This window comes from Geospiza fortis, unplaced genomic scaffold (assembly GCF_000277835.1).
Source record: "Geospiza fortis unplaced genomic scaffold, GeoFor_1.0 scaffold351, whole genome shotgun sequence".
Lineage (NCBI taxonomy): Eukaryota > Metazoa > Chordata > Aves > Passeriformes > Thraupidae > Geospiza > Geospiza fortis.
This window is the reverse complement of record NW_005054419.1, coordinates 2,447,983-2,472,431: the sequence shown is the minus strand read 5'-3', so window position 1 is coordinate 2,472,431 and position 24,449 is coordinate 2,447,983. Positions and strand designations below refer to the sequence as shown.

Below are 24,449 nucleotides of genomic sequence, written 5' to 3'. Positions count from 1 at the left end.
TGTAGTCAATCTCTATCTCTTCCTATCAATAATAGACCAATACCTCAGCATGCTACAGGAGCTGAGATAATAAGACTTTGAAAATGCCTATTCAAATTCTGGTGCAGGTTTTCATGCTAATCCTCATGTTCTGGCCAAACTTCTGTCTGAGAAGACATATCCTGGCCACGTCTATCCTTCCTAGAATTTCATCTAAACACAAGGTCTATTTTCCTCGTGTTGTGCCTTGCATCTTCTGACCATTTATTCCTGCGTGAGAAATGCTCTGAACACATTTGATATGCACGTTCCATCCATTTTGCACAGCCAAGAAAGATTATACAAGTCTGAAATACCAAACTATCACACATAAATTATGCCAGGGTAACACTGCTGCTGGACAATCAGCCTGTGTGTCTTGACTTTGGTTCATTTGCACTAAGGGTCATTTAATATCTGAGGAATGGAGAATATATCACAACTCTTTTGAGTTAACAAGCTTTTTTTTTTTTTTCCTGCATCTCTTTTTATCACCTGTGGAGACATTCATAATGCCAAGATTAGATGAAGACTTTTTGTGTAGGTCAGTACCCAGTTTGATGATATTTGTGTACAATTTTGTCTTTGCTTCTAACTGTAGCACATTCTGTGACCAGACAGAAATATGAAATAAATTTCTCATTTTTAATCTCTATTTTGGAGATACAGTATCACATAAAAATACAGCAATTCCTGGCACCTCATAAGGTGCCAATCTGTCTTAGCTATGTAACACTGGTAACATTTCAGCAATGCTGCCTCAGGAAAAGGGTCAATTACAACATAACCCCCCTCATTCACAGGCTGCAAACCCAAAGCTGAACCTTTACCCAGCTCTAACCAGCAAGCGCAGTACTTACATCAATGGGGACGCTGTCATACAAGCGTTTGCCAATCACAGTCTTTCCTTGAATGTCAATGTTCTCCCTGTCCTCAATGGGCAGCACCTGCACCAGCTTGCAGTCTATGTACAGCGAGACAGCCTTGGCCTGGATGCTGAGGGCGATTTTGTGCCAGCTGCGGTCAAACAGGTCGCTGACGCGCGCGTTCCGGAACACCACCCTGACAGCATCCCTGGTGAGCCCCACGGCGTTGTACTCCAGAGCCTTGTTCTCCCCATCCAGCCTGATTGACACCTGCAAGCAAACAGGGGGAGTCTGCTGAGCAACAAAGCCTTCTCCTTCCTCCTGACTGCTTTCCATCAGCACCCACACCCCCAAGCCAGGGATGGCACAGGCTGCGGCGAGAAAGCGAAGAGCAGAGGATGGAATTTTGTGGGGGATATGGAAAGAGAGGCTACACTTGAGCTGGTAAATAGGATCGGGCTCCACAGGCTTTGGGGCAGACCCACGACTATAGGAATATGCCCTCTCTTGAAGAAGTGACAAAACTATCTTTTGTCCCCTTAAAAAGGAAATAAGCTTAGAAGTTTCTCTCCTTGATTAAGTGAAAAGGCATCTCATAAGACCTAGGAGACTTCACCTCAAACTTAAGGATAGCTAATTGGACAAGAGCCAAAAAGTCCCACCTGGGCAATTTACTAGAAAAAGAAGAGAACAAAGAAACTAATCACTTTTGTGAGGTGTTTTACCAGGGGCAGGAGGGCCTCTTGCATCTAAATCGTTTTTTCTCTATAAAGAGTTTGTTATTTTGCCTTTTATTAAAATCTTTTTGTTCCCAACACTGCCACAAAAGCTATCCTGCTGATTTTATGCCTTCTAAAGTAGCTGAGCTATCTTGGGTGTGAAATAGATCTCCAAGAGCTTATGAGACCTGGCTCAAAGAGACTCCTATTTCACAAGACCAGCTAAAGCCTCCTCCTGTGAGTATAACCCTTGGCATGGTTTCAGCCCAGGCCACCTTGCTGCCATGGCTGGGTGGTGGTGCAGGTCATGGGCACCTCCCCAAAGGCATCTCCCCAAAGCTGAACCTGGTCTGGATCCCTCTACCCCATGTTCTCCTCCACTGCTTCCCAGCAGGCTCTTTACTCCCATCACATGTCCTCAGTTGTCCCAAGGGATATGGAAAAATACCTCATATGAAACCAGTCTGCTGAGCTATGGCACTGCTCACACTTTATTTCAGGTGCTCTGAACAGAAAACTACATCCCATCCTCTGTACTGAAAGCTACAGAGCAGGCAAAAATAGGTTTTTGAAGACATGCAACTTTGAGTTAATTTACAAATTGGTGTCTTCTTTTACCAAAGCCAGTCAGCAGCAGGGAAATGGAGCAGGGAAATGGAGCAGGCAGAGCCAGGAATGGTGCGTGCACAAGTTGCAGAGCCACCTTGGCACTGAGCTGTGAGTGATGTGAGCAGCCCAGGGCAGGCTGACTCCACATCTGACCCAACTTCTCCATGCAGCTGAGCACTGTGCTGGCTGGGAATGCCAGTCTGGATCAGTGTTGGCTCAGGAGCGTCTGCATCTGTGAGCTGTGCAGGTCTGCAAGGCAGCAGCCAAACCCTGACCAACTCCACATGAAATGAGGCTCATGGGGCTCTAAGGCACTTCTGGCACCATAATTTAAGGCACTTTTGAAATTATTACTGGAAATATTGAGTGTTTTTCTCTCTTCACACCTAAGCAGTTCAAGTTTTTAACTTCCTGCAAGAAATACCAAGTGATAATTCTCACTCTGCAGCATCTAGGAATGTATGTGGCACAGTAAATCACATTTCATTTAATGAACCTTCAGCTGATAATAACTTTCATATACACTTTTTACCACTGTCTCATGCCCGGTTATCTAATTCTTCAAACTGCACCTATTCTTCACTGATAGTTCCCAAAATCCTTTTAAACACCAGTCCCAAAGCAGCAATACTGAATTATAGAGCTATGTGAGCCCATGCTGACAGCCCACTTTAGAGTCCTGGGTAATGCCATCACCACTCTATTGGGTGCTGAGCAGAAAAATGTACAGCCCATCCAAATCACTCCCCCCTCAAGCACCCCCAAAAACCTAAACTCTACCAAGCTGCTAAAACCTTATTGTGTAAGGACAGACAGCACTTTAGTGCACACTTACAGTATTTTTTTTTCTGACAACCTGAGAGTACTTGAAAGAAAATTATTTGACCAAATTGTGCAACAGCCAGGACTCAGGGTTTTGGAGCTTTAACAGATGTCACACCCACACCCAGAGCAGGAACCCATAATGCATTTACAAGTCACCTAGAAGGCTGTGCAAAACCTCACATAACTCACTGTTCTGTAGTACATCCCTGTAACAACCTTTTTCCAAAAAGGCAGAATATTTTCCCTAAGCAGAACGATCTGAACAAAACAATTGAAAACTCAACAATAGTTTCAAGAGCAAGGATGGTATTTTTTTGTCCGCCTTTCCAACTAACACATTTATCTGCATCCTAATAACAACCAAGGTAGATACAAACATTTATTTGGGGTTTGAATTAAAGGTAAAATATTTGCAGAAAAATCCACTGAAAAAGTAACAGGATTTTTACCAGCTCACAAGAAAAAGGAGTGGGAGGTTAAGGCAAGAAAACTGGCTCATGGCCAAAAAAAAAAAAAAAAAAAAAAGCTGTTCCTGCTGGCTGTAAAAGAGCCTCTTACCTGTGGTATGCCATACTTGTCAATAATCTGCCAGATATACCAGTCCTCCTTCCTGGAAGCCTTCCGGAATTTGAAGGTAGTTACAAAGGCATATTCATCAGGCAGGCCTTGTGGAAATACATCTCTTCATGGGGAGGGGAAAGAGAGCAATGTATCAGGCTTAGCAGTGAAGAGCAGAACTTCTAAAACTCTCTCCATGTCCCAGCAATGCTTTCTAAAAGTATCATTATAGTTCCTAAAAAATCTGCTTTATTTGGAAGCGTGGAGAGAGATGAACATGAGCTTGTGCCCTCCAGGTTCTGTCTCAATGGAGCCCTTTCATCCTCCCAATAGTGAAGCTCTCAAATTGGCTAAAATATAATGAAAATCTGCAGTTGAGTATCCATCATGTTAAAAAGGTTGTTTATCACTTCATGCTTCTGTTCATGAAACCTGTTAATAATTCTGTTCTGTTCCAGATGCACTGGAGACCTGTGACTTCAGAGAATGGCCAGGAACACCCAAAACCCTCTAAATGTACCAAATTATAGCAACAAATGTTATAATGTCTGCCCAAAACAGGCACTACAGCTCATATCTTTGTTCCTTAGCTGGCAGCCCTGGATAGCAGAAGTTTCTCAAATCAAACATTGCAAACATATCAGGCAGAGATTTACTCAGTGTGACACCACAACCCCTGCACGTAAGCAAACACATCAAGTAAGCAAAAATCCAATACTCTTTTCTTCTACTCCATCATAAAACCTGTCATAACATGGGGATGCAGGGTGGGACAGAAGGGGTAACTAATCCAGTATCATTAATTTTTTTCCTTACTAGCCATTACTGGATGCCTAAGAACAAGAATGAGCACAAAAAACATCTCTCTTGTACCTCTGGATCTTTACAATATAAGGTGTATAATTCAGGTGTATAATTCAGAGACAAATGCAATTTCTATATCAATAGCTTTTTATGGATTTATCTCATATAAACTTCTGCATCCTTCCCTTGAACTCAGGTAAACTTACAACATTCACAACATCCCTTTGGCAAGGAATCGCCCACTGCTGCCCATTGCATAATGAGCCTCCTCCTCTTTGCTTAGGACCTAACTCAGTTCTTATCAGGGAAAAGACAATGAAACCTATTCTTTTTCTATCTTTTATGCCATCCATGATTTTTCAAACTTTGCTTGTAATGCCTCTAAGCCATCTCTTTTCCCACCTGAAGAGTCAGAGTTAACATTGTTCTTCATGCCCAAGCCAGCCTGCTCCTATGATCATTCCCAAATAAACCCTTCATAAATATCAGGACATCTGAGCAGTCAGGCATAAGCACTCAATACAAAACAAAACATAATGGCAGCAATTAATGAAGAACAAACTATGGAACGTGGTCCTAATGAATAGTTAACATAATCCATCACTATGCAAAAACTGGCACAGCCCAAGGCACATAAAACTAGAAGCCTTTAATTGTATTAAAAGCAAAAAGTCCTCTAAATTTCCAGAATACTGTTTTGCAGTTGCAGCAAATGTTGAGATCCAGTCTTTCCTAATGCCAAAATACTCCATCATATTTTATTCTGTGCTTTGAATCTCCCATCTTTTCAGCCAAGTTATAAATTCAGAACACTCTGGTTTCATCCACTAATGTGGCTTTTGCTGTATAAAGTGCCCCTGCAGGATATGCACCAGTATAAGCTGGTTTTCCCTCTGGGGAGACAAGAGACTCTCTGAATTCTTTCAGCACAAAAGAAAACTGAACCAGGCTCCCACTAGCTCCCTTAAGAAATCCTTCATTTGGGAGAGCAGACAAGGCTGTCTCACTTCTTGGTACTAGTTTTTAACCAGGGAGCTCCCACTTGCCTGGAAGTTAGCAAATCTATAAGAAGGGCCAGAAGGAGCAGAATATTTTTCACCTGAAGTGAACAGAAGTAGGATCTGGAAGGAGGGTTGCCTTAAACTAGATATTAGGAAAAAATTCTTTACCGTAAAGGTGATCAAGCACTGGAACAGTCTACTCAGGGAAGTGGTGGATTTGCCATCCCTGGAAATGTTCATAGAAAAGTGTGGATGTGGCATTTGGGGACATGGTTTAGTGGTGAACATGGAAGTATTGCATAACAATTGGACTCAGTGATCTTACAGGGCTTTTCCAGACTTTTCAATTTTATGTTTCTGGACAGCTCTGAGCTGGGAACATGAATATCATTATGCAAGCTTAACTTCAAAAAGGGTTTTCAGATGTTTAATACTCAGAGAAATAACTGAGAGTTAGGTACCTAAACATCCCAGTGAGTCTGGCCACACCTCATCACACAAGGCTGACAAACAGCCCATCAGGTAGATTTAAACTGACAGAAAGCCATAATGACCCATTACCTGCCATCCTCAACTGATTTTTAAAGCTGCTGAGGAACCAGCTGCAAGTTCCCAACAGAGAAAGGTTTCATGCCAAAAGCAAATCTGAAGACACTCTCATTGCTTTGAAAATGTGATAAAAGCTGTTTCTGAAGTCATTGGTCCCTGTATCTTTTACAGAACTGCATTGCTACATAAATAACAAAAATCTTTGTTTAGCAGTTTTAACTTATTTCCTCACTTAAAAATTATCTGCATCTAGAAGTTCAGCTTTACTTGGGGATCCAAGAGCAGGAGTTGCTGTCCCCAGAAATGTTTTATGTTCTTCTTTCACACAAGGCTGAATTGAACTGATGATCGATATTGTGGAACTTTGCTGGATGCCTGGTACCTATAGGGAGCATTCTGCCAGCTCCTTGGTCTATAATTCTGACAACAGGATAGATTGCAAAAAAGGCCTTTATAAAACTCCAAGACAAAAGAATCCCCCAGTGCTGCAGGTTAGTCCAAGAGTCAATTAACTCAACTACAAGGTCAGGTGAATCACAACTTTTACAAGAAAAAAAAATTAGTAAGAAGGCAGAAAATTCTTTTAACCATTTCTGGTTTTCAATATACAGCAACCTTCTCACATGCTTTAACTTGCAATAAGAGCTTTCATCTGTGACAATAAGCATGAGATCCTACATCTATAATAATACTATGGAAGAATTAAATTATCAGTTCTCATTTCAGACAGTCAATGCAACCACATTTAATAGGGTTTTTACATTTGGTGAGGAAGAGTGTAGTTAATGTACTTGAGCAATTTGATCAATTTTACAACAGCTAAGCCTGTTAATATGAAATGTAATCCAATAAGATCTGCAAAACCAAGTTGGAGGAAGCCAGTTCATTTAAACATGTTTCACATCACCAGAGGCTCTTAGAATGACAGAAGGAAAAAAAAAACACAAGAAAAAAAGAAAAAGAAAAGGGAATGGAAAAGGGAAAGGAAAAGGAAAAGGAAAAGGAAAAGGAAAAGGAAAAGGAAAAGGAAAAGGAAAAGGAAAAGGAAAAGGAGGAAAAGGAAAAGCTATAGATGGATGTGTCTCATACATCCTTGGCAGACATCTTTTTGACTTCTACTTCAGAAACCTCAGCGATGGAATAGATTTAAAAAAAAAAAAAGGAATCTGTCCTAAATTTCACTTGCTGTTGTTTAAATTTCCCAAAACAACTTTTTTCTATAAGAAGCCATGTGAACATCTGGTTCTCCTCTGCTTGCTGCAGTCTTTTCTGTGTTTCTCAGCTCTCCCTACAGTCCTTTACTCTCTACAAGACCAAAAAAGCTTTCAGTCATTCCACTCCACCATGCTTTATCTCCTTTACTTTGTTAGAAATAGGAGACACTGAGGGTCCTCTTGAGATCATCTTATCTAAAGAAGGTTTTTCTTGTGTTTAGATTTCATTGACTGAAATTGTTCCCATTCCTTCTTGTCCTGTCAATGAATATGACTAAGATTCTGGCTGTGTCTTCTTTGCTTCCTCCCCATCAGATATTTATACACATGGATAAGATCCTCCCTCACTGAGTCTTCCCTTCTCTAAGCTGAACAAAGTTTTTTGTCTCTGCTCTTCTTAATATGCAATATTTGTTTGGGAAAAGTAAGAAAAAAGGAAACTTCCAACAGGTTCCATGTTCAGCGTGGGAGTTTTTGGTGGCTTTTTGTACAACTTCTTCTCTTGGAAGGGGACAAATGATGAGACCAGGGAAGGAACTCATGGAGAAACCTAAGGTGGCTGACTGAAGTCAAAGCTGACATCAGGAGACACAGAAAAACACACCAAGGTCTCATGTCTTAACTCAAGACTCTGTATTGGTACAACACTGTGCCAATATAAAGAGCAAATAGATCATGACCAGAAGCTTGGCCAAGCATCAGGTAATTCTGTGAGGTGGTAGCCAAGATCATGGTCAAGTGAGAACCAGACCAGGCAAGAGAAACCTGAGGATGGACATGGCCAGCAGGAAGGCCCTGGAGTCACAACTAGGAGATACAGAACAAAAGGGTGAGCCAAGATCTTGGCATTAGGCAAGACACCAGTAATGAGAAACAAGCCTGATCATCCAAAATCAGAAGTCTGCAGCACAGTTTTGGCCAGAATATCCACTGAGAAGCCATGAACAAGCAGTAGGACAGCCCCAGTAACATGAGGAGTGGGAAAAACCACCAGCCAGTTTCTGGGGCCAGGCCTCAGACAGCTGCAGAGCCCTGTGAGGCCCTCAGTGATCAGGTCCTTGACCGAAGCCAAGTTCTGGCTGCTGGGTTTGCTTGCTCACAGATGATGCCTCATCACAAAGAGGAAGAAAGTTCATAGTTGTAGGTTACAGATCAGAAGATGAGTAGGCACATTTCCCAGATAGCTAATCTGGCACTTTGTAAAAGTACTATAGCTTGTATAAAAGAATACAAATCCTTTAAGCAGATAATAAAGTGAATTACATATATTACTCAGTCAATGATTTTGTATCTAATTATGAGATGTTGCTATCAGTTGCTGAACATTGCTGGAGGTTATCTGTGAGCCACGACAGATGTTTTTGTTTGGTTTATTATTCCAGTTATTGGTTTTGAGCAGCTTTACAAGATTTCATTTTCTGTGAGCAATGACCCCATATGCAGCATCTCAGAGTCCTGGCATACAAATGCAGAAATGAACCAAATATGCAAACACCTTCCATGGTGTTATACCCATTTGGGTTCATTCCCAAACCACAGGAGTGTGAAAGTTACATAAAGCTGAAAATATGAAAATCCTCCTTGAATTCCATGTTTCAGAATCATTCAAAAGGAATTTTATTCACGTCAATCTATAAATTAGGGATGTTTTACTTCTAATTGTCATAGATGATAAAATATTCTGCTTATTTTAAGGGCAACAGCAAAAACAAATAAATGGGTGCAATCTGAGCAGATGGAAAGGCGTCATAGCTGGTTGATCTGGCTTCACTCCCTCAGTCTTTCTGAGAAAACAACAGAAACAGTAACAACAAAAAAGTTCTTCAACCCTTACTTTGAAAAAGGAATTCAAATGGACAACTCTCTGTATTCTGTGCTTTCTCCAGTGGTTAATTAGATTCATCCTTAAAAGCATGCCCTTCTTCCCTGCTGGTTTTTGATGTCAAGTAGCCACTGCCTTTCAGCCAGTCATGACCTTATTCAAAGACCCTTTACCAAGCTTTGATTTTCCAGAGGTTCCTACAGAGAATGATCCCTTCAGTTGTTGGCTGCTTCTTCATTTTACCTGTCTACACTGCAGTTCTTGGATTTCTCACCATCACACTTGCTTCTCAGGTCTTCAAACTGTCATTCACTCCATTTCTACTGACTGAATTACGGAAAATAAGGCTGGACACAGCAGCAGTGGTGACTGAGCTGTGTGATATGAAGATTATCAGCTCATACTTGACAGTTCCTGTTTATACTCCAAGAATTGCTCAATTTTTCATATTATCATCCAGAACCCAGAGATCATAGTGAGACAGATGAAATAGTTTTCTTACCATCCAAGTGAAATAGGTTTATGGTTTATTTCCTTCCACACTCAGACCAGTTATACATATGCCAAACCTAAGATGTCTTTAGCTGGCTACATTGAATCAGATCACTGATCATGACTCTATTTATCCTTACACTTGATATCATTTATGGACTCTAGAGAAAACAATTTTCCACTCAGTATATATTTTTTTTAATTGTATTAACATGGAGAAAGAGGGGGAGGGAAAAAGAGCACATCAATCCTTTTGGTTCCAGGATGAAAAAAAAATTGTGAAATCAAGCAAATATAATTCATAGGAGAATCTCAAAAAATGCAGTGAGCTGAGAAAAAAGAGCTAGAAACAGGATAAAAAATACCAGCCCTCATCCATAAGAAGAAAAAGAAGTATTATTGATTTTTTTTTTAAGCTGAAGTTCAAACCAGCACTCAGAAATTTACTGCAAAAATGTTAATGATGGCAATTCAATCCATGGCTCTTAGTTACACAGTGAAATTATGCACTCATTCTTTTCAAGGCTAATGCTAGCAGGGCTCAAGTGACAACCCAAAGAAACATTTGGGATAAACTGTGACACAACTGGAAGCCTTAAGTCCTAAAAGACTCTGAGGACTGACTCCACATTGACGCAGGATTAAAAACTGCTCATTCTTCTACAAGGCCAGAATCCACATTTGCTAACTGGTCACAGCATCTACCAGCAAGTGGTCTCCTGAGTTTAGCACATTCCTATCTCAATGGGAGTGAGATATTCAATATTCCCTTTAGAAGCTATTTACGTAGCCCTAAGTTCTTTGGTGAATGTCTTGATACTGCTCCTCAGAACCACTGAGCTACACTAAACACAGTTAATATTGTGCCAGGATGGAGCCTGTAGTGACTGCTGAGACTCCTGACCACGTTGTGCATATTCTGTGCCAGCTGAACTGAAACAGCTGCTGAAAGCAGAAATATACCTGTAGGTACCAGATAGCTACTACAAAGTTAACATAAAGGAACCAAATAATGTAAGGCAGAGGTTCAGATGGAAATAAAGTAAAAACCCAAAGTACTCACTCAGTTTTCTGAACAACAGGAAAGCTTCCAAGCCGTACATAAGCACTCTGAATCCCATCTTCTTTCATTCCAAAAATCTGCTTCACGCTGAATGAATCCATCAGGTCAAATCCTATGTGTTACAGAAATATAAATAAAAGACATTAATCAGGTAGTGGGGCATGCCTCCAATGTACTTACATGGATCTCTTAGCCTACAAACAGCACTTCAGAAATGAGCCTTGTTCTCGTTGGGAAAAGCCAAACAATATATGATATGATCTAGTCCTCTCAGCTCAAAAAGTCAAAACCAAGCTTAAATTCAAGCTGTCACAAGCTTGAACAGAGTTTTCCAAAAATCAGTAGCTAATTTTTGCATTGCCACAACATCCTGAAGATGCTGCATAATTCATTCAACTCCCATGCAGAAAAATGCAGAGGTGCAGACTGAAACATTTATTCATAGAATAAGAGAACACAGAATGTTTTGGGTGGGAAGGGACTTTCAAAGATCATCTTGTTCTAATCCCTCTGCCCTGGACAGGTGTGGGAGCTTGTCCTGGAGAGGATGGGCCGAGAGCTGACCCACACAGCCACACAGCAGACAGTCAGTGCTTCGATGTCCCAGTACCAACATGAAGTCTTGGGAGAAATCACAATGGATAACATCATGAAGAGTAAAGAATTCTGTGACTGACAGGGAATGGCCATATAGATCAACAGCCTGTTATTGGCCAGAAGGCTTTTCCAGAACCTTCTATGAGACTCTATATATCTGTGTCTACTGTACTGTGGGGTCTTCTGAAGCAGAATGTTTCAGAACATTCTGAAATCTTTTGTTTTGCACTCTCATTTGTGCCCCTTTTGTTTATTTATTTAATAAATATCTTCAGTTTTGGCACTTCAGTGGCACCTGTCTCTTCCCTGTTGCTGCACCACGCGGCCGCACCACCATGGTGCTCCCGAGACCAGAATGTTTCCCTGCACACCCCGCGGATCCCCAGGGTGTTGTTCTGACCCATCCCCGGTGCTCCAATGCTGGCCATGTCAGAGATCACCAACAGGCAGGGACACCTTCCCTTAGATCAGGTTTCCTAAGGCTCCATCCAGCCTGGTCTTGAACACCTCCAGGAATGGAGCATCCACAGCTTCTCTGGGCAACCTGGCCTAGTGTTTCCCCTCCTTCATTGCAAAAATTTAATTCTTTATCTCCAATCTAAATCTACCCTCTAAGTTTTAAACAGTTGCCCCTTGTCCCATCACAATGGACCTTGATAAAAGGTTTCTTTCTTTCTTACATGATCCATTCTTATATTGAAAGGCCATGAGAAAGTCCCCCTGGAGCCTTCGCTTCTCCAGGCTGAACATCCCCAACTTTCTCCAAATTTCTTCACAGCAGAGGTGTTCCAGCCCTCTCATCTTTTTCATGGACCTCCACTGTGTATCCACTCCAATGGTCAAGGTCTACTGAAAACTCCTTGTCCAAGAAACTTGACCACATATGTTTTTCATATAATTTTAATACAACTTAGTCCAATCAACTTATCATTATCATGAGCTATTAATCTTGGTGGAAGACAGTTGCCTAAAGCTTCTGACTTTGTTCTAACAAGGTATTTTTAGCTCAATCTTAAGCTAAAGATTTAGCTCAATCTTAAGCTTAAAGCTTAACCCACATGTGAGTCTATACAGCTCCAGAACAAACGTGGTCCCAGCCACAAGGAACACACGGTGTTGTGAAATAAATTCCCAGGTGCTAAACCCTGAGAGGGACAGTGGGGGTACAATGGTGCCACAAATGCATCCAGTTCCTGGAGGTGCAGAACTGTGCGGATGCAAACCTCCTGCTTTTAGCTCCAAACTGGCTCCACAGGGTGCAAATCCAAGCTATCATCCACTCCCAGAACAAAACACACTGTGCAGTTAGAGGCAAAGGTTCTGTAAAAGGCAGGTTGTGAGCAACTGAGCAGAGAATATGTGTTTTAATTTTATTCAGGCTATTCCAACATTATCTCCCCCTCACACATGCACAATTACACACATTAACTCCTGGTTTTGTAATTCCAGCACACAAACCTGGTGACATAAGTGTAGCTTATTTGGATAAATTGCTTTTAAACTCTGGCAGCTCTTTCAACTTTGTTCAGTTAGCGAGCTCTTGAAACTTTTCTAGAATAGATAAACATTTTTATGTGATGAAATTAAGCCTGAAGATTCTTGGGTTTCTTAGTTGTCCTCCTCAACCTTTCAGGCTGAAAGGCACTGCAGAGCTTGAAAACAGCTTCAACAGGAAAAGGCACCAACCTAATGATATTATTCTTCACACTTATATGAATAAACATGTACAAAAACCTGTGTGGGCCAGTACCTAGGCAAATCAAAATAGCAAAAAGCAAATAAAATTTAAAGTTTCCATCATTTTCTGGACCTTTTTTTCTGAAGAAATTGCTTCTTCTGAGGAAATATAATCTTAATTGTTTGCAAAGACAGAAATGGCTGTTTGGTGCCAAGTTGAGCCCTTTAGTATTACAGTAACTTTCCTGGCTGTCAACAGCTTTTCCTTTTTGTCCACTCTATTTTCAGCTATTACTGAGCATTTGGGAGGGCAAATAAAGCAGTTAAAGTGCTCCAGGGCCTCATGGCTGCACCTCATAATCACCTCTGCAGCAACTCCAGTGATACACCCCTCTGACACACTGCAATCAGCCACGAGTGCAGCTGTAAATCAGGGAAAACAGAGCCCACCAGAACATGAGAGCTCCCTGCTGGCTGTCACAAACCACACCATGACTTGTCCATGCACTCATTCCCCCACTCAGTACATATCCCTCCTCCACACCACCACAGGAGCTGAGGGAAGTAATTGAGAGCTGCTGGCAGGGAGAGACCACTCTGACTGGGCAAGGAAATTGTTTTTAACCACTCACAGGAGAGGAGCTGTGGATGGAGGAGGCTGAAATGCTGCCCAGGTGACATCCTAATGTCCACTCACCAGAGGCCCCAAGCTGTGAAATCCTGCTCATTTCACGGGGCTTGTAAAGCTCCCTTGCTAAAAATGCACAAGTGCAAGATACAGTGACAAGAAGCTCCTGCCAAGTTTTCCCATCATTAGCTCAGACCCAGAGCTGCTCTTGTTATCTCTGACAACTCAAATGAACGTTCACATCACGAGCAGCTCTGAAGCTGTGCACACTGGTATATTTTTCCAGTGGAAACAAGCATCAGATTCAATCAATCTCTTCTTCTTTTTTTTTCCTGAATTTTTTATCAAAATGCACTTTTAAAAGCCTAAATAACACCATGAAACATAAACACAGCTATCAAAACTACTTTGCAAACAGAATTTGGTGTCATGAAAATCAGTCATGCTCTTATAACATAATCCCATTTACATTTAGGATTGGATAAATCATGAAAGTAAATCATAATAGGATTTTTTTCTTTTATTCAGACTATGGATTGGCAAATTAAAAATTGCTTTCTCTAGTTTTAATTAATTGATGCATAAGGATGGCTCTTTGAAAAAGTAAATGTAGATGCAGGGAAAAGTTAAGTCCTTAGGTGTGTCAGAGGCCACACTCAGAAGAAAAGGGTTTTTACTTTAATCACACTATTAATTTATTCTGTGCCAAATTTAAATATTGGCGAGCTGGTGAGATAACCTCCACTCTTGGGTACTCTATTTACACCAAAGCCCTTAAAGGTAAGGGACACTTTGGTTGCTGAAAGATTTCAATAGAATTACAGAAAATTTGTCATCAGGCCATACACTAAAAAATTAAGAACTCTGCCAAGAATGAGATGCATCTCACCTAATTTTAGCTGTCTGAAAAGGAGACATATGATGGATGCAGGCTTCCTCAGTTTCCTTGTGAGTCAGCAGAGAAATTTAGGAGTAATTAAGACAACTCATCTTGAAGACAGGCTGAACCCCACCTGGAGTCCCTCCTTCCTTTCAGCAGAAAGGGAGCTCAAACAGACAGGAATTTTTACTGAAGTTGTCTGAGATGTATTCTGTTTACAGGGAACGCTATCCATTTTGTGCAGGGAGTAAAGCAGAGGTGAAGAGGACAAAAACTTTAACAAATCCCACATAACTTATATTCACATTGCTTTATTTGCCATCAGACTTGCATAAAGGTTGCAGATTTTTAAATTCAGCTTGATTAACCAGCTATGATTTTTAAAATCTCTTCTGAAGAACAAAGAAAGAAGCAAAGCTAAAATATTATTATTTCAGCTGAGAAAGTACTCGAGGCAGATTACCCAAGTGGAACACACAAAGAAACACACACACCTTGGCAAACCTCCAAATGAATTTATGAATTAAGAGAACCTCCAAGACTGTTTCAGCTAAAGGACAAGCAAATATATTATCATCATCACTATTACAACTACTAGTAGCATTCCTACTGTTAGTACTAATATTACTCCTATTATTACTGTTATTTTGTTTACTTTGTGTGCCTGGAAGCCCTTTACTTGGATTATGTTCCCTTGGCTTTAGGAAAGGAACTGGGATTGTGAGGAAGACAGCATGAAAGTTTTAATTTTGATTTTTTTAGTCTTAAATTACAATATTAATGTAAAAAATAAGCAATGCTGTGATCATTTCTGCAACACCTGACCAAGACATTTCACCTGGCAGTGTTCGTTCACTAACAGTGCAGTGAAAACTGCTCAGTGAGATCTTTCCCCAAAGAGCTAAAGGTGTCACACAGCATTTCTGTGCTGGAGTTACAGCAGAAATAATCTGTTCTTTGGTTTTCCCACCACCAAGGAGGCACCACATTGTCAGTAGCATATGGAAAATGAAATGCCACATATAACTTCCTAGTTCTCTGCAAGTGAATGGGAAAGAACAGACCTGCCTAAATTAACAAGTGCAAAGATGCTGTTACCTCTTGCACCATGCCCCAGCACAGGGTAAAAGATAGGATTTTCCTGTTCTCAGCTGCTTTGATTTAAAAGGTGGCTTTTTGTAAAGCAGGGCAGGTGTGGTTTCCCAAATGGCTCATAAACTGCTTAATCAGTAATGCCATAAACATGGCATTTAATAAATACTCTTTGATCTTAAGCTTCTTACTTCATTAGAGCTTCTAAAACAATATGTGGCCACTGAAACCCTCTAACATGATTACATCTCCTGAAAGCCAGCAGACCCTAGTCCATATTAAAATTAAAATAGTGAGCTGAAAGAGAAGCTCAGATTTGTAACAGCATACTTGGCTTGAAAAGTAATTTCTTATGCGCTGCTCTGCTGATCAAATCACCCGAATGTCTCACTGCCTGAGTTATAACCCCCTTACAGGAAGCAGCCTGTTTTCCAGAATCAGAAAACACACCCAGATCTTTCTGTTGCATGGAGAAGATGGCAAAACTTGGCACTGGACAATTTATACATCATCTAACTGCAACATGCAGACAGGTTCTCTTTTACAGGACAAATGTCTCCAGTGCACCCAACACCTCAAAGCATGGCCAAAGGATGACCCAACAGCTCTGTACTAATTTTGTAATCCTACAGTGTTTTTTCAACATTTTTATTTGAAGGGGCCATGGTTGGTTGCCCTGAGTGTGGGCTGTATTTCTGCCTGGATCAGTTAGGGATCTGATATGGGCAGCATGGTGGAAGCTGTTGCGCATGTTGAGATTTTTCTGACTTTCTTGTCTCCAGGGCAAAAAACCCACAAAAAACAGAAAAGGAGAGAAAAAATGTAAGTTTTATTAGCCAGAAAACACAGCGGTGAGCACATTTGAAAAGGCTTCTCAAAGCAGGACAAAGTCATTGACTTCTTGTTTTGCCCAAAGCAGCTTTCTAAAAAAAAGTCTCTTGCTTTGTGTCCCCAAGGATCCCAAGATGACACTCACAGGGGGAACAGCTGGGCTACTTCTAATTGTGAAAGTTTTTGGTGAGACAACAGCCTGGAGAGGAATGTGGAAAGTGAGAAAGGGAGGAGGAAAGGCACTGGACATCACAGCCTCGAGTGTGGTGTCTGGAATGTATTTACTCCAGTGAATTGCCAGCCATGAGCACTAATATCAAACAAAGCAGCTTTTGCAGGAAATGTTCCATCCTCTGCTCTTGCTCAAACTCCCAGCTGAATTATCAGCCTTGCCAATGCATTGATGAAGTGTCACCAGTGGCCACGATCAGGGGAGTTGTCATCACCTGCTGCTTCACTGATGCTTCTGGAAACAGCAATCTGTACAGCCTGTGATAAAATAGCTCATGCTGCTTTTACTGGAGGATGGTCAGTGGCACTGGACTTTATTCAGTGTGTGAATTCCTATGAAAAACAGTAACACCTGGGAGGCTTTCAGCAAATACATGAACTTGTCTGACATCTCTGCACTCTTGAAAGTTAAGTTTTCACAGATGCCCTGTGCCCACAGGGAAGAGCCTGTATGCCCTCAGTGTCCCTTTTAACTCCGTCAGTGTGGTCTGCAAGGTTATTGCCACTGTAAGGAGCCATTGTTTTTGTTATCTTAATTAATTTCTGTGCTAATATATACTCTAAAAAAAGAGGAAAAATATGCTGTCATGCCATAAAATAAGGTTTAATGAGATAGGTCTAGCAATCAGTTATGTCAAGGCAGAGTGTAGAGGAGGTTATTTTTTTTTCTCCTGTATCTAAACATTTGGCATCTTTATCTTCCACAGTGTTCTACACTGAAAGCAGCTATTTCTGGACAGCCAAGATGGTTCAGTTCAGGGCAAGAGTAGAAGTGTCCAAATCCCAAATAAGAGACTATTTACTTTATTCAGAATGTGCTGCTGTTATTGTTATTGTAGCCATTATCTGCTACAGCATTTTTGCTGTTCCTGACATTTCTTCCTGCACAGGAAAAGAAACCCTGTCAAGAGCTGAGTGAGTACCGCATTTTAAGACCTTACTGAAGTGTCTATCTCAAAGGATCTGCAACCACATCTAATCTAAGCCTACTTTCTTCCTGTTTGAAGCCCTTTACCCCTGTCTGATCGCCACATGCATTTTTAGAATGTCTCTCCCCAGCTTTCCTCTCAGCCCCCTTTAAGTACTGAAGGTTGCAAGAAGGTCTCTCTGGCCCTGTCCCTTCTCCTGGCTAAGCATCCCCAGATCTCTGACCCTATCTTCACAGCAGAGGTGTTCCAGCCTGCTGAGCATCTTTGTGGCCTCCTCTGGACTTTCTCCAACAGTTCCATGTCCTTCTTTTGTTGGGTACCCCAAAGCCTGGATGGATCACTCCAGATGGGGTCTCATGAGGACAGAATCAAGGAGTAGAACCCCCTCCCTCAACCTGCTGCCCACAGGGCTTTGGATGCAGCCCAGGACACTTCAGGCTTTTTGGGCTGCAAGTGCTCATGGCTGAGACATGTTAAGCTTCTCATCCACCAGCAGCCCCAAGTCCTTCTCTTCAAGGGCTGCAATCAATACATTCTCTGCCTGGATTTGGTCTTGAAATTGCTCTGATTCATGTGCAGGACCTTGTACTTGGCTTTGCTGAGCTTCATGAGGTTCAGCCCCACCCCTCCAGCCTCTCCTGGTCCCTCTGGATGCCATCCCTTCCTTCCAGTGTGTTACTGCACTCACAGCTTGGTGTGCTCAGCAAACAAAGCTGAGGGTGCCTCAGTCCCACTGTCCATGTCACCAAAAAATGGCAAACAATGTCAGCTCCAACACCAACCCCAAGGAACACCACTCACCACTGGTTTCCACTTGGACATCAAGCCATTGACCACACCAGTTTGAATGCCAGCCCATCCAATTCCACCTGTCCAATCCACGTCTCTCCAGTTTAGAGACAAGCCTGTCTCACAGCACAGTGTCAAAGGCATTGCACAAGAGCAGGAGCATGAGTCTTGCAGCTCACACTGCTCAGACCTGTGCCATTGCAAATGTTTGTAAAAATTTTTTTTCCAACTATCTCTATCTGTCAGAAGAAATTACTTACAAAGGCTTACAAAGGATAAAAGTTCTGTCTTCTTGCCCTGTTTATTTCACTGTATTCTACCTTTCCAGAAAAGATGGGTAAAGAAGCAGTTAATTTTTGGATGGATAATGTACACCACATTCAGCTCTCCAGAAGTTTGATTCATCATCATCAGTCAGCAGTGGTTCCCTGACTTACCCCCAAAACATTAAGGACAGCACCTCTGGAGGAACAAACCAGAGATTTATTGGCTGCCCACAAGCCCTGCATGAAGCACTGCAGTGATGACTAAATGGGTTGAACAGGTCATTTAAAAAATTAGTTAGCTAAATTTTACAAGGAGCTTGCAAGGGAATTTTGGAACTATAAAACTTTCCAGAGTCTATAGATTAAGGGTCTCAAGAGTGCTTTAAAGAGGTTCTTGCTATTAACCTTTTTCTCCACTGATGTTCCAGCTGGGATTCAAGCAGCACTTCATGCTGACCCAACTTTCTTCTCACCAGATCCCCATATTCCAGTGGGGAGAGCAGCTAAGAGCTTAAGCTAATGATGAGGTTTTGCTAAAAAAGATGGAACAGGTCTTACCCCAGCATGAAAGAGATATCTTCCAGCAAGCCTAGTACCTTCTAGGTCATACTCAATAAGGCTTAGAGCACATTTCAGACGGCCTCAGTTTTATAAAATTTATATATCAGATTTACCCCGGTACATGGTGATGACGATGATGATGATGATAATGATGATGGTACAGTCACTCAGGCTGTTGTTTTACTGTTCCTGGTTTGCTTACTCTCCTTCACAGCACTGGAAAACACAATTTCTACTTTTCCTTGGCCCCAGGAAAGGAACAAGCCACAAGAGTCCCATGCAGACCACAAAAAGGAGTTTGAGCTCAGCTCGAGCACCAATCCACATTTGGGGTTATGAGGAGCAGAAACCTTGCTTGAGGTGTACAATGGAGTTATACTTCAAAAAGGAGCAATCTTCCAGAGGCAGTGAGGCAGGTGAACAGGTAGTCACTGAACTGAAATATGGGGTCATTCTTTCAAAAACATCAGTCTAAAGTTTCAGCCAAAACAGAGGGGGGAAAATGCAACACTTGGCATCTTTACACAAGAAAGAAAAGATAACACTTCAGGAAAGATAAAGCGAATATAAACCAGCAAGAAAATTATGCCAAAGATAGGAGAGAGAATTAAAAATAGAAGCAAGTAAGCAGATACACAATCCTAGCATCCCACCTCGTGTAAAGGCTGTTGTAATCTAACCCCCAGCCTGCTGTAAGAACAGGAAATAAATTCATGTACACAGCAGCTGCCTCTGAGGCAGCACCTTTCAACACCTGATCCCATGTTAATAACACAACACTTTATGTGGTGCATTGTTCTGTTTATCTGCATCTGTCCCCTGCTTCTCTCTTACCCTTCTGGCTCTTCAGTTTTCAAACAGTTGCAAGTGGCATATTGAACAACACTGAAAGCTGGTTTTGACACTGAACTCTTTGGCTCATTACTGAAGGCTTTTCTTGTGTGGAAGTCATCTCCATTTTCTCAGTAATGGACACTCGGCTTGGTGCCACAGGCCCTCTTTCAGCTCCTTCCTGCTCCACTGATTTACAAGATTAAACAGGAGTTCATTACTCCTTTGATGTCCTTTGTGTGCCAGATAGGCTTGTACCAGCTGAATTACCTGAGACTATTTGTATTAGGTTCTGGTTTTAATTAGTTCCTCTATTTTGAAAGCCTCTTTTGAGTTCCTCAGGTGTCAAGGTGCTCTGTGTTCCTCCAGAAAACCATAAAATGGCACATCTGGAAAGTCATCCCTTGGGATAGTAATGGGGAAGGAAGGATCTCAGCACAAGCAATTACTTTTTAATTTTAGTATTACTTTTAAGGAAAGAAAATACATTTAAGGAAAAGCTTCTTACTAAGATCTGCTAGATTCTCCCCATAATGCTGCCTAGGCTGTAAGAAAACTCAACCAATAAGCTGTTCGTGAAAATAAAAATATTTCCATTAATTTTAGGTGTGATGAACAAGGAGTGACATGAAAGCAGGTAGGGACTACTCTTTAAGAGGTTGTCAAGGTTGCTTATGCCAGGTGACCAGTACAAAACAGATTAGACCTATCCCAAATCCTTTCCACTGCTGTCATCAGAGAGAATTCTCATCAGACAGACTAATTTAACTCCAAGAATTAGAAGTATTTTGTTCAGATTCTATATATGCCTTCTTCCCCTCATGTGTCCACAATAACCAGAAAGCTTGCACTGATGAAAAATCCATGGGATGGTTTCTGAAGGAGAATTAATATAAAATATTTGGACTGAAAAATATCTAAAAGTATATCACAGTTAGACAACCTATTAGTCTTTTTATAGCCAAAGGATTAGTTGCTTCTTGGGCTATGAACAGTCAAAATTGAATTTATTTCCTTTTCATCAATCTAAAAGGCACTGGAATAAGAAAACTACCTGGATTGTTTAACTTCTGGGAGAAAGCAAATACTACCAGCCAAAGAATCACTTTCATGTGCATGATTAACTCTTGCTAAACCTTCTTTGTGAATGCAGATGTCAGAATTTGTCACTGCTGGGACTCAGATCAGAGAAAGGCTTTCACAGGGACTGCTCTGCTGTTGGCAGTTTACTTCCTGCAGAAGCACATTTTAAAGTAAATTCAGCTTTCCATCTCCATATTTCCTGACATTTTGGAGAAGCTCAGCCAGGCTGCCTGCTCCAGGACAGACCTGATGTTGTCAGGTCATTCATTGTGTCAGGACTCCATTGAGATCCATGGCCTTGTAAAATAGCTAAATCTCTGACCATATTAAGAAAAAATATTAATTTAAAACATGGGGTTTTTTTTAACTCAAAGAACTCATCCCAGCTCTGTTGGTGTCACCCTGGTTGTGCATACTTTAGAGGAGGCTCCAGTATTTCCAGGCTCCTAATCCCAATGCACACTTTGGTGACTCCCTACTCCCTGTTGGGGTGACTGTACGTTTTCACTCACCAATTATTCAGTTTCCTGTAGAAGGGAAATTCCTTGACTGACCACAAATCCTAGAGAAGCCAAGGTCCCCATGTTGGATAACTGGTGGGTCTGGACACTGGGCATGCACAGTTTACAGCCAGCCCACAGGCCTGCAGTGGCTGTGCTTAGAAACCACAGATGATTTATTGATAATTATTGGCCTGCTTCACCTGTTGAGTTTTTTTAGAGTTACTGGATATTAAAATGCCTTTGAACACAAATGAAACCATTTGTCAACCTCTGAAAAACTTCAAAGACCTTTTAAGTGCAGTGTTCTAGGCTATAGTGTTGAGATTAACTATTGCACAGTAGAAGGTAGAATCACAGAATTATTAAGGTTGAAAAGATCTCTAAGATCGAGTCCAACCATTAACCTAACACTGCCAGGATCATCACCAAGCCATGTCCCCAAGTGCCACATCTACATGCCTTTAGAATCCTTCCAGGGGTGATGATTCCACCAGTTCCCTGGTCAGCCTGTTCCAATGCTTGATCATCCTATCAGTGAAGATATTTTCCTTAATATCCAAACAAAACTTCCCCTGGCACAACTTGAGGCCATTTCCTCTGGTCTCTTGCTACCTGGCGTGAGAGACTGAGCCCCAGCTCACTACACCCTCCTCTCAGGGAGCTGTAGAGAGCAATAAGGTCCCTCCTGAGCCTCCTTTTCTCCAGGCTAAACACCCCCAGTTCCTTCAGCTGCTCTTCATAAGACTTGTACAGAGACTCCTGAAAAACGAGCCAAGAGGACCTCAGTAAGGTCACCTGGACTGCAGGTATCTCATCTACCAGCCCAGAGGACGAATCCACCTCACAGCACAAATCCAGCCATTTTCTCCAGCTCACAGGAGACTCACATAACTCCTGTGATTGCAGGTCAGCTCTTTCTTTCCCTGTTTGCTTCTCAGGACTTACAGTTGCTATTGCCAGATGTCCATATGTCAGGAACTCAGTTTCAAACTCAGCTCAGACCAGTTTCACATTTTCTGGGGGACTTCCTAGAGAAAATGTGGGGAGAGGAGGAAATAAGAAGCCCTGAGCCCTATCCCATTAGCGCTGCCTAGTGATGGATCACTGGAAAACACGAGAGCAGAGTGACTAAAGCTTCATCCTTCTGCCCCATCTCCCACAAGTGTCGCAGCGACTTCCAGTCCTGCCTGTGTGTGCATAACCCAGGGATGGAGAGGAGAGTGGTGGTGTCTGCACCAGCAGCCTGCTCCACCAGCACTGCCCACGGGCAGTCTCTGCCATTAACCAGTGTGTCTCTGCATCCTCTGTGCCAAGGCAGTGATCCCCCACACATCTCTGCAGCCATTCATGGACTCTTCACTGGCACCTTGGGGGCTTCCCAAGGAGACTGCCAAGTGCAAAGGAAGGGCACAGTGCCTGCCACACAGGCACCACAAATACACTTTTTTCCCCAGGAGGACGTCAGTCAAATGTGCTCATTCTCGGGTCCAGCAGCCTGGACACTGCAGTTCTCTCATACTACCACGTGCTTTAGTGGGCAAATATAAATAGTCCCAGGGATATTGTAATTAGCTAGAGAGTCACTGTCATCTCTGGAATGTGAGCCCTGTGCTGCAAACCACAGGAACTGGAGACACACTGACAGCTAAACACAGCCACTGCAGTCTGTAATTGTAGGGAACCAGTTTTACAACCAGTGCCTTCCTTGTAAAATGCTCAAACACCCTTTGTAGAGTCACAGAGAAACACACAGGTCATAAATGTTTTGGAATTTTGGTCATTTTCACATGGAGGTTTTGGAGACAGGGAAGAGTTGGAGGCTGAGGTCAGTCTGTGGTAGAACCCATAATGCAGTTTCTGCTGCTGTTCACACACACAGCCTGTGTGGCTGCTTAGGAGTTAAAGTCAGGGCTTTCATGTTCCTCCCTTGCCCCATTAACACCATCCAGTGTGGGATGTTTGATGCCATGTGTTGGTTGGAATTGTCCTTCCCCAGGGTTTATTTTTGTTAGCACTCTGAGGAAATCACTTCAGGCCTTTCTTTACTTCCATGGCAGAGTCCCCTGAAAGCAGCAGCCAGTATCTGTTGAGGAGTATTATCTCCTCTGGTAATGTTCAGGACTAGAGCTCAGCTCACTCTTAATTCCAGGGATCATCCAGATTTCTGCAACTAAATCCCATATCCAGCAGGTTTGTCTAAAATACAAATAATTCAAATGTGAAGTCTTAAAACCTCAAGAAGTAGAATTCATTTTAAATAACAATCAGATGTAGCTTTGATGCAATATTATAGCTCCTAAAAATACACAAAGGTCTCATCTGCAGGATGCAAAATATTATCATTGTGTTTTCTGTTTGGTCATAACCCGTTCTTAAATGCTGATGGAATGAAAATGACAGTTTAGCATAGTAAGAATTATTAAAGACAATTTAGCATAATAAGAAGTAGTAAATACAATAAAGGTGGGGAGGGGGGTGTTACTGAGTATTTTAGGGCAGATGAGTTAAATCCTCTTTTGTCTTTATTTCTCTTTCAAAAAAACCATTCAAAACATAGTGCCCACAAGAATGTTCTAAGGACTTTGTTTAAACCATTATTAAGCATGAGTTTAAAATATCAGACTTCCTGGATGATAAAATGATATTCTAAGTAAATTCCTTCCTTTCTTTCAAAATTCCCTGTTGATTTCTAATGCATTCAGAAACATATTCAGTGTTATATTCTGAATTCACATGTTAGGTACTGTTAAACAGCTGCTGCTTCACTTCACTGACAAAATTTTCTCAGTCGTAAAGCTGCCTATATATTCTTGCTCATGCAACCCCATTTCACTGTGGCAGCCCTTCCTGAATGCTACAGCTGGAGATTTCTTATTTAAATGCTTTGAGACCAGAGGGTCAGAGAGTACAAACCTCTGCTCTGAGAGGACTCAGGACAATCCATCACTGATTGCTTGTCCCCATCAGTGCTACTTCACCTCTTGTCCCAGTGCTTCATATCTCTGACAGCT

The 24,449-nt window shown here is 41.8% G+C and overlaps 1 protein-coding gene across 1 annotated transcript in view; it reads right to left on the bottom strand.

Moving 5' to 3' along the window:
- Nucleotides 1-24,449, bottom strand: part of LOC102044817 (collagen alpha-1(XXII) chain) — a gene marked incomplete at its 3' end in the record, with an annotated part of 130,581 nt that overhangs the window by 36,426 nt on the left and 69,706 nt on the right. Inside the window, exons 5-7 of the mRNA XM_031061611.1 lie at nucleotides 10,541-10,652; nucleotides 3,596-3,719; nucleotides 879-1,154 (exon numbers count right to left, since the gene is read on the bottom strand). Of these exons, the coding sequence (XP_030917471.1) occupies nucleotides 879-1,154; nucleotides 3,596-3,719; nucleotides 10,541-10,652 (512 nt within the window). The remainder of the gene's footprint in view (nucleotides 1-878; nucleotides 1,155-3,595; nucleotides 3,720-10,540; nucleotides 10,653-24,449) is intronic.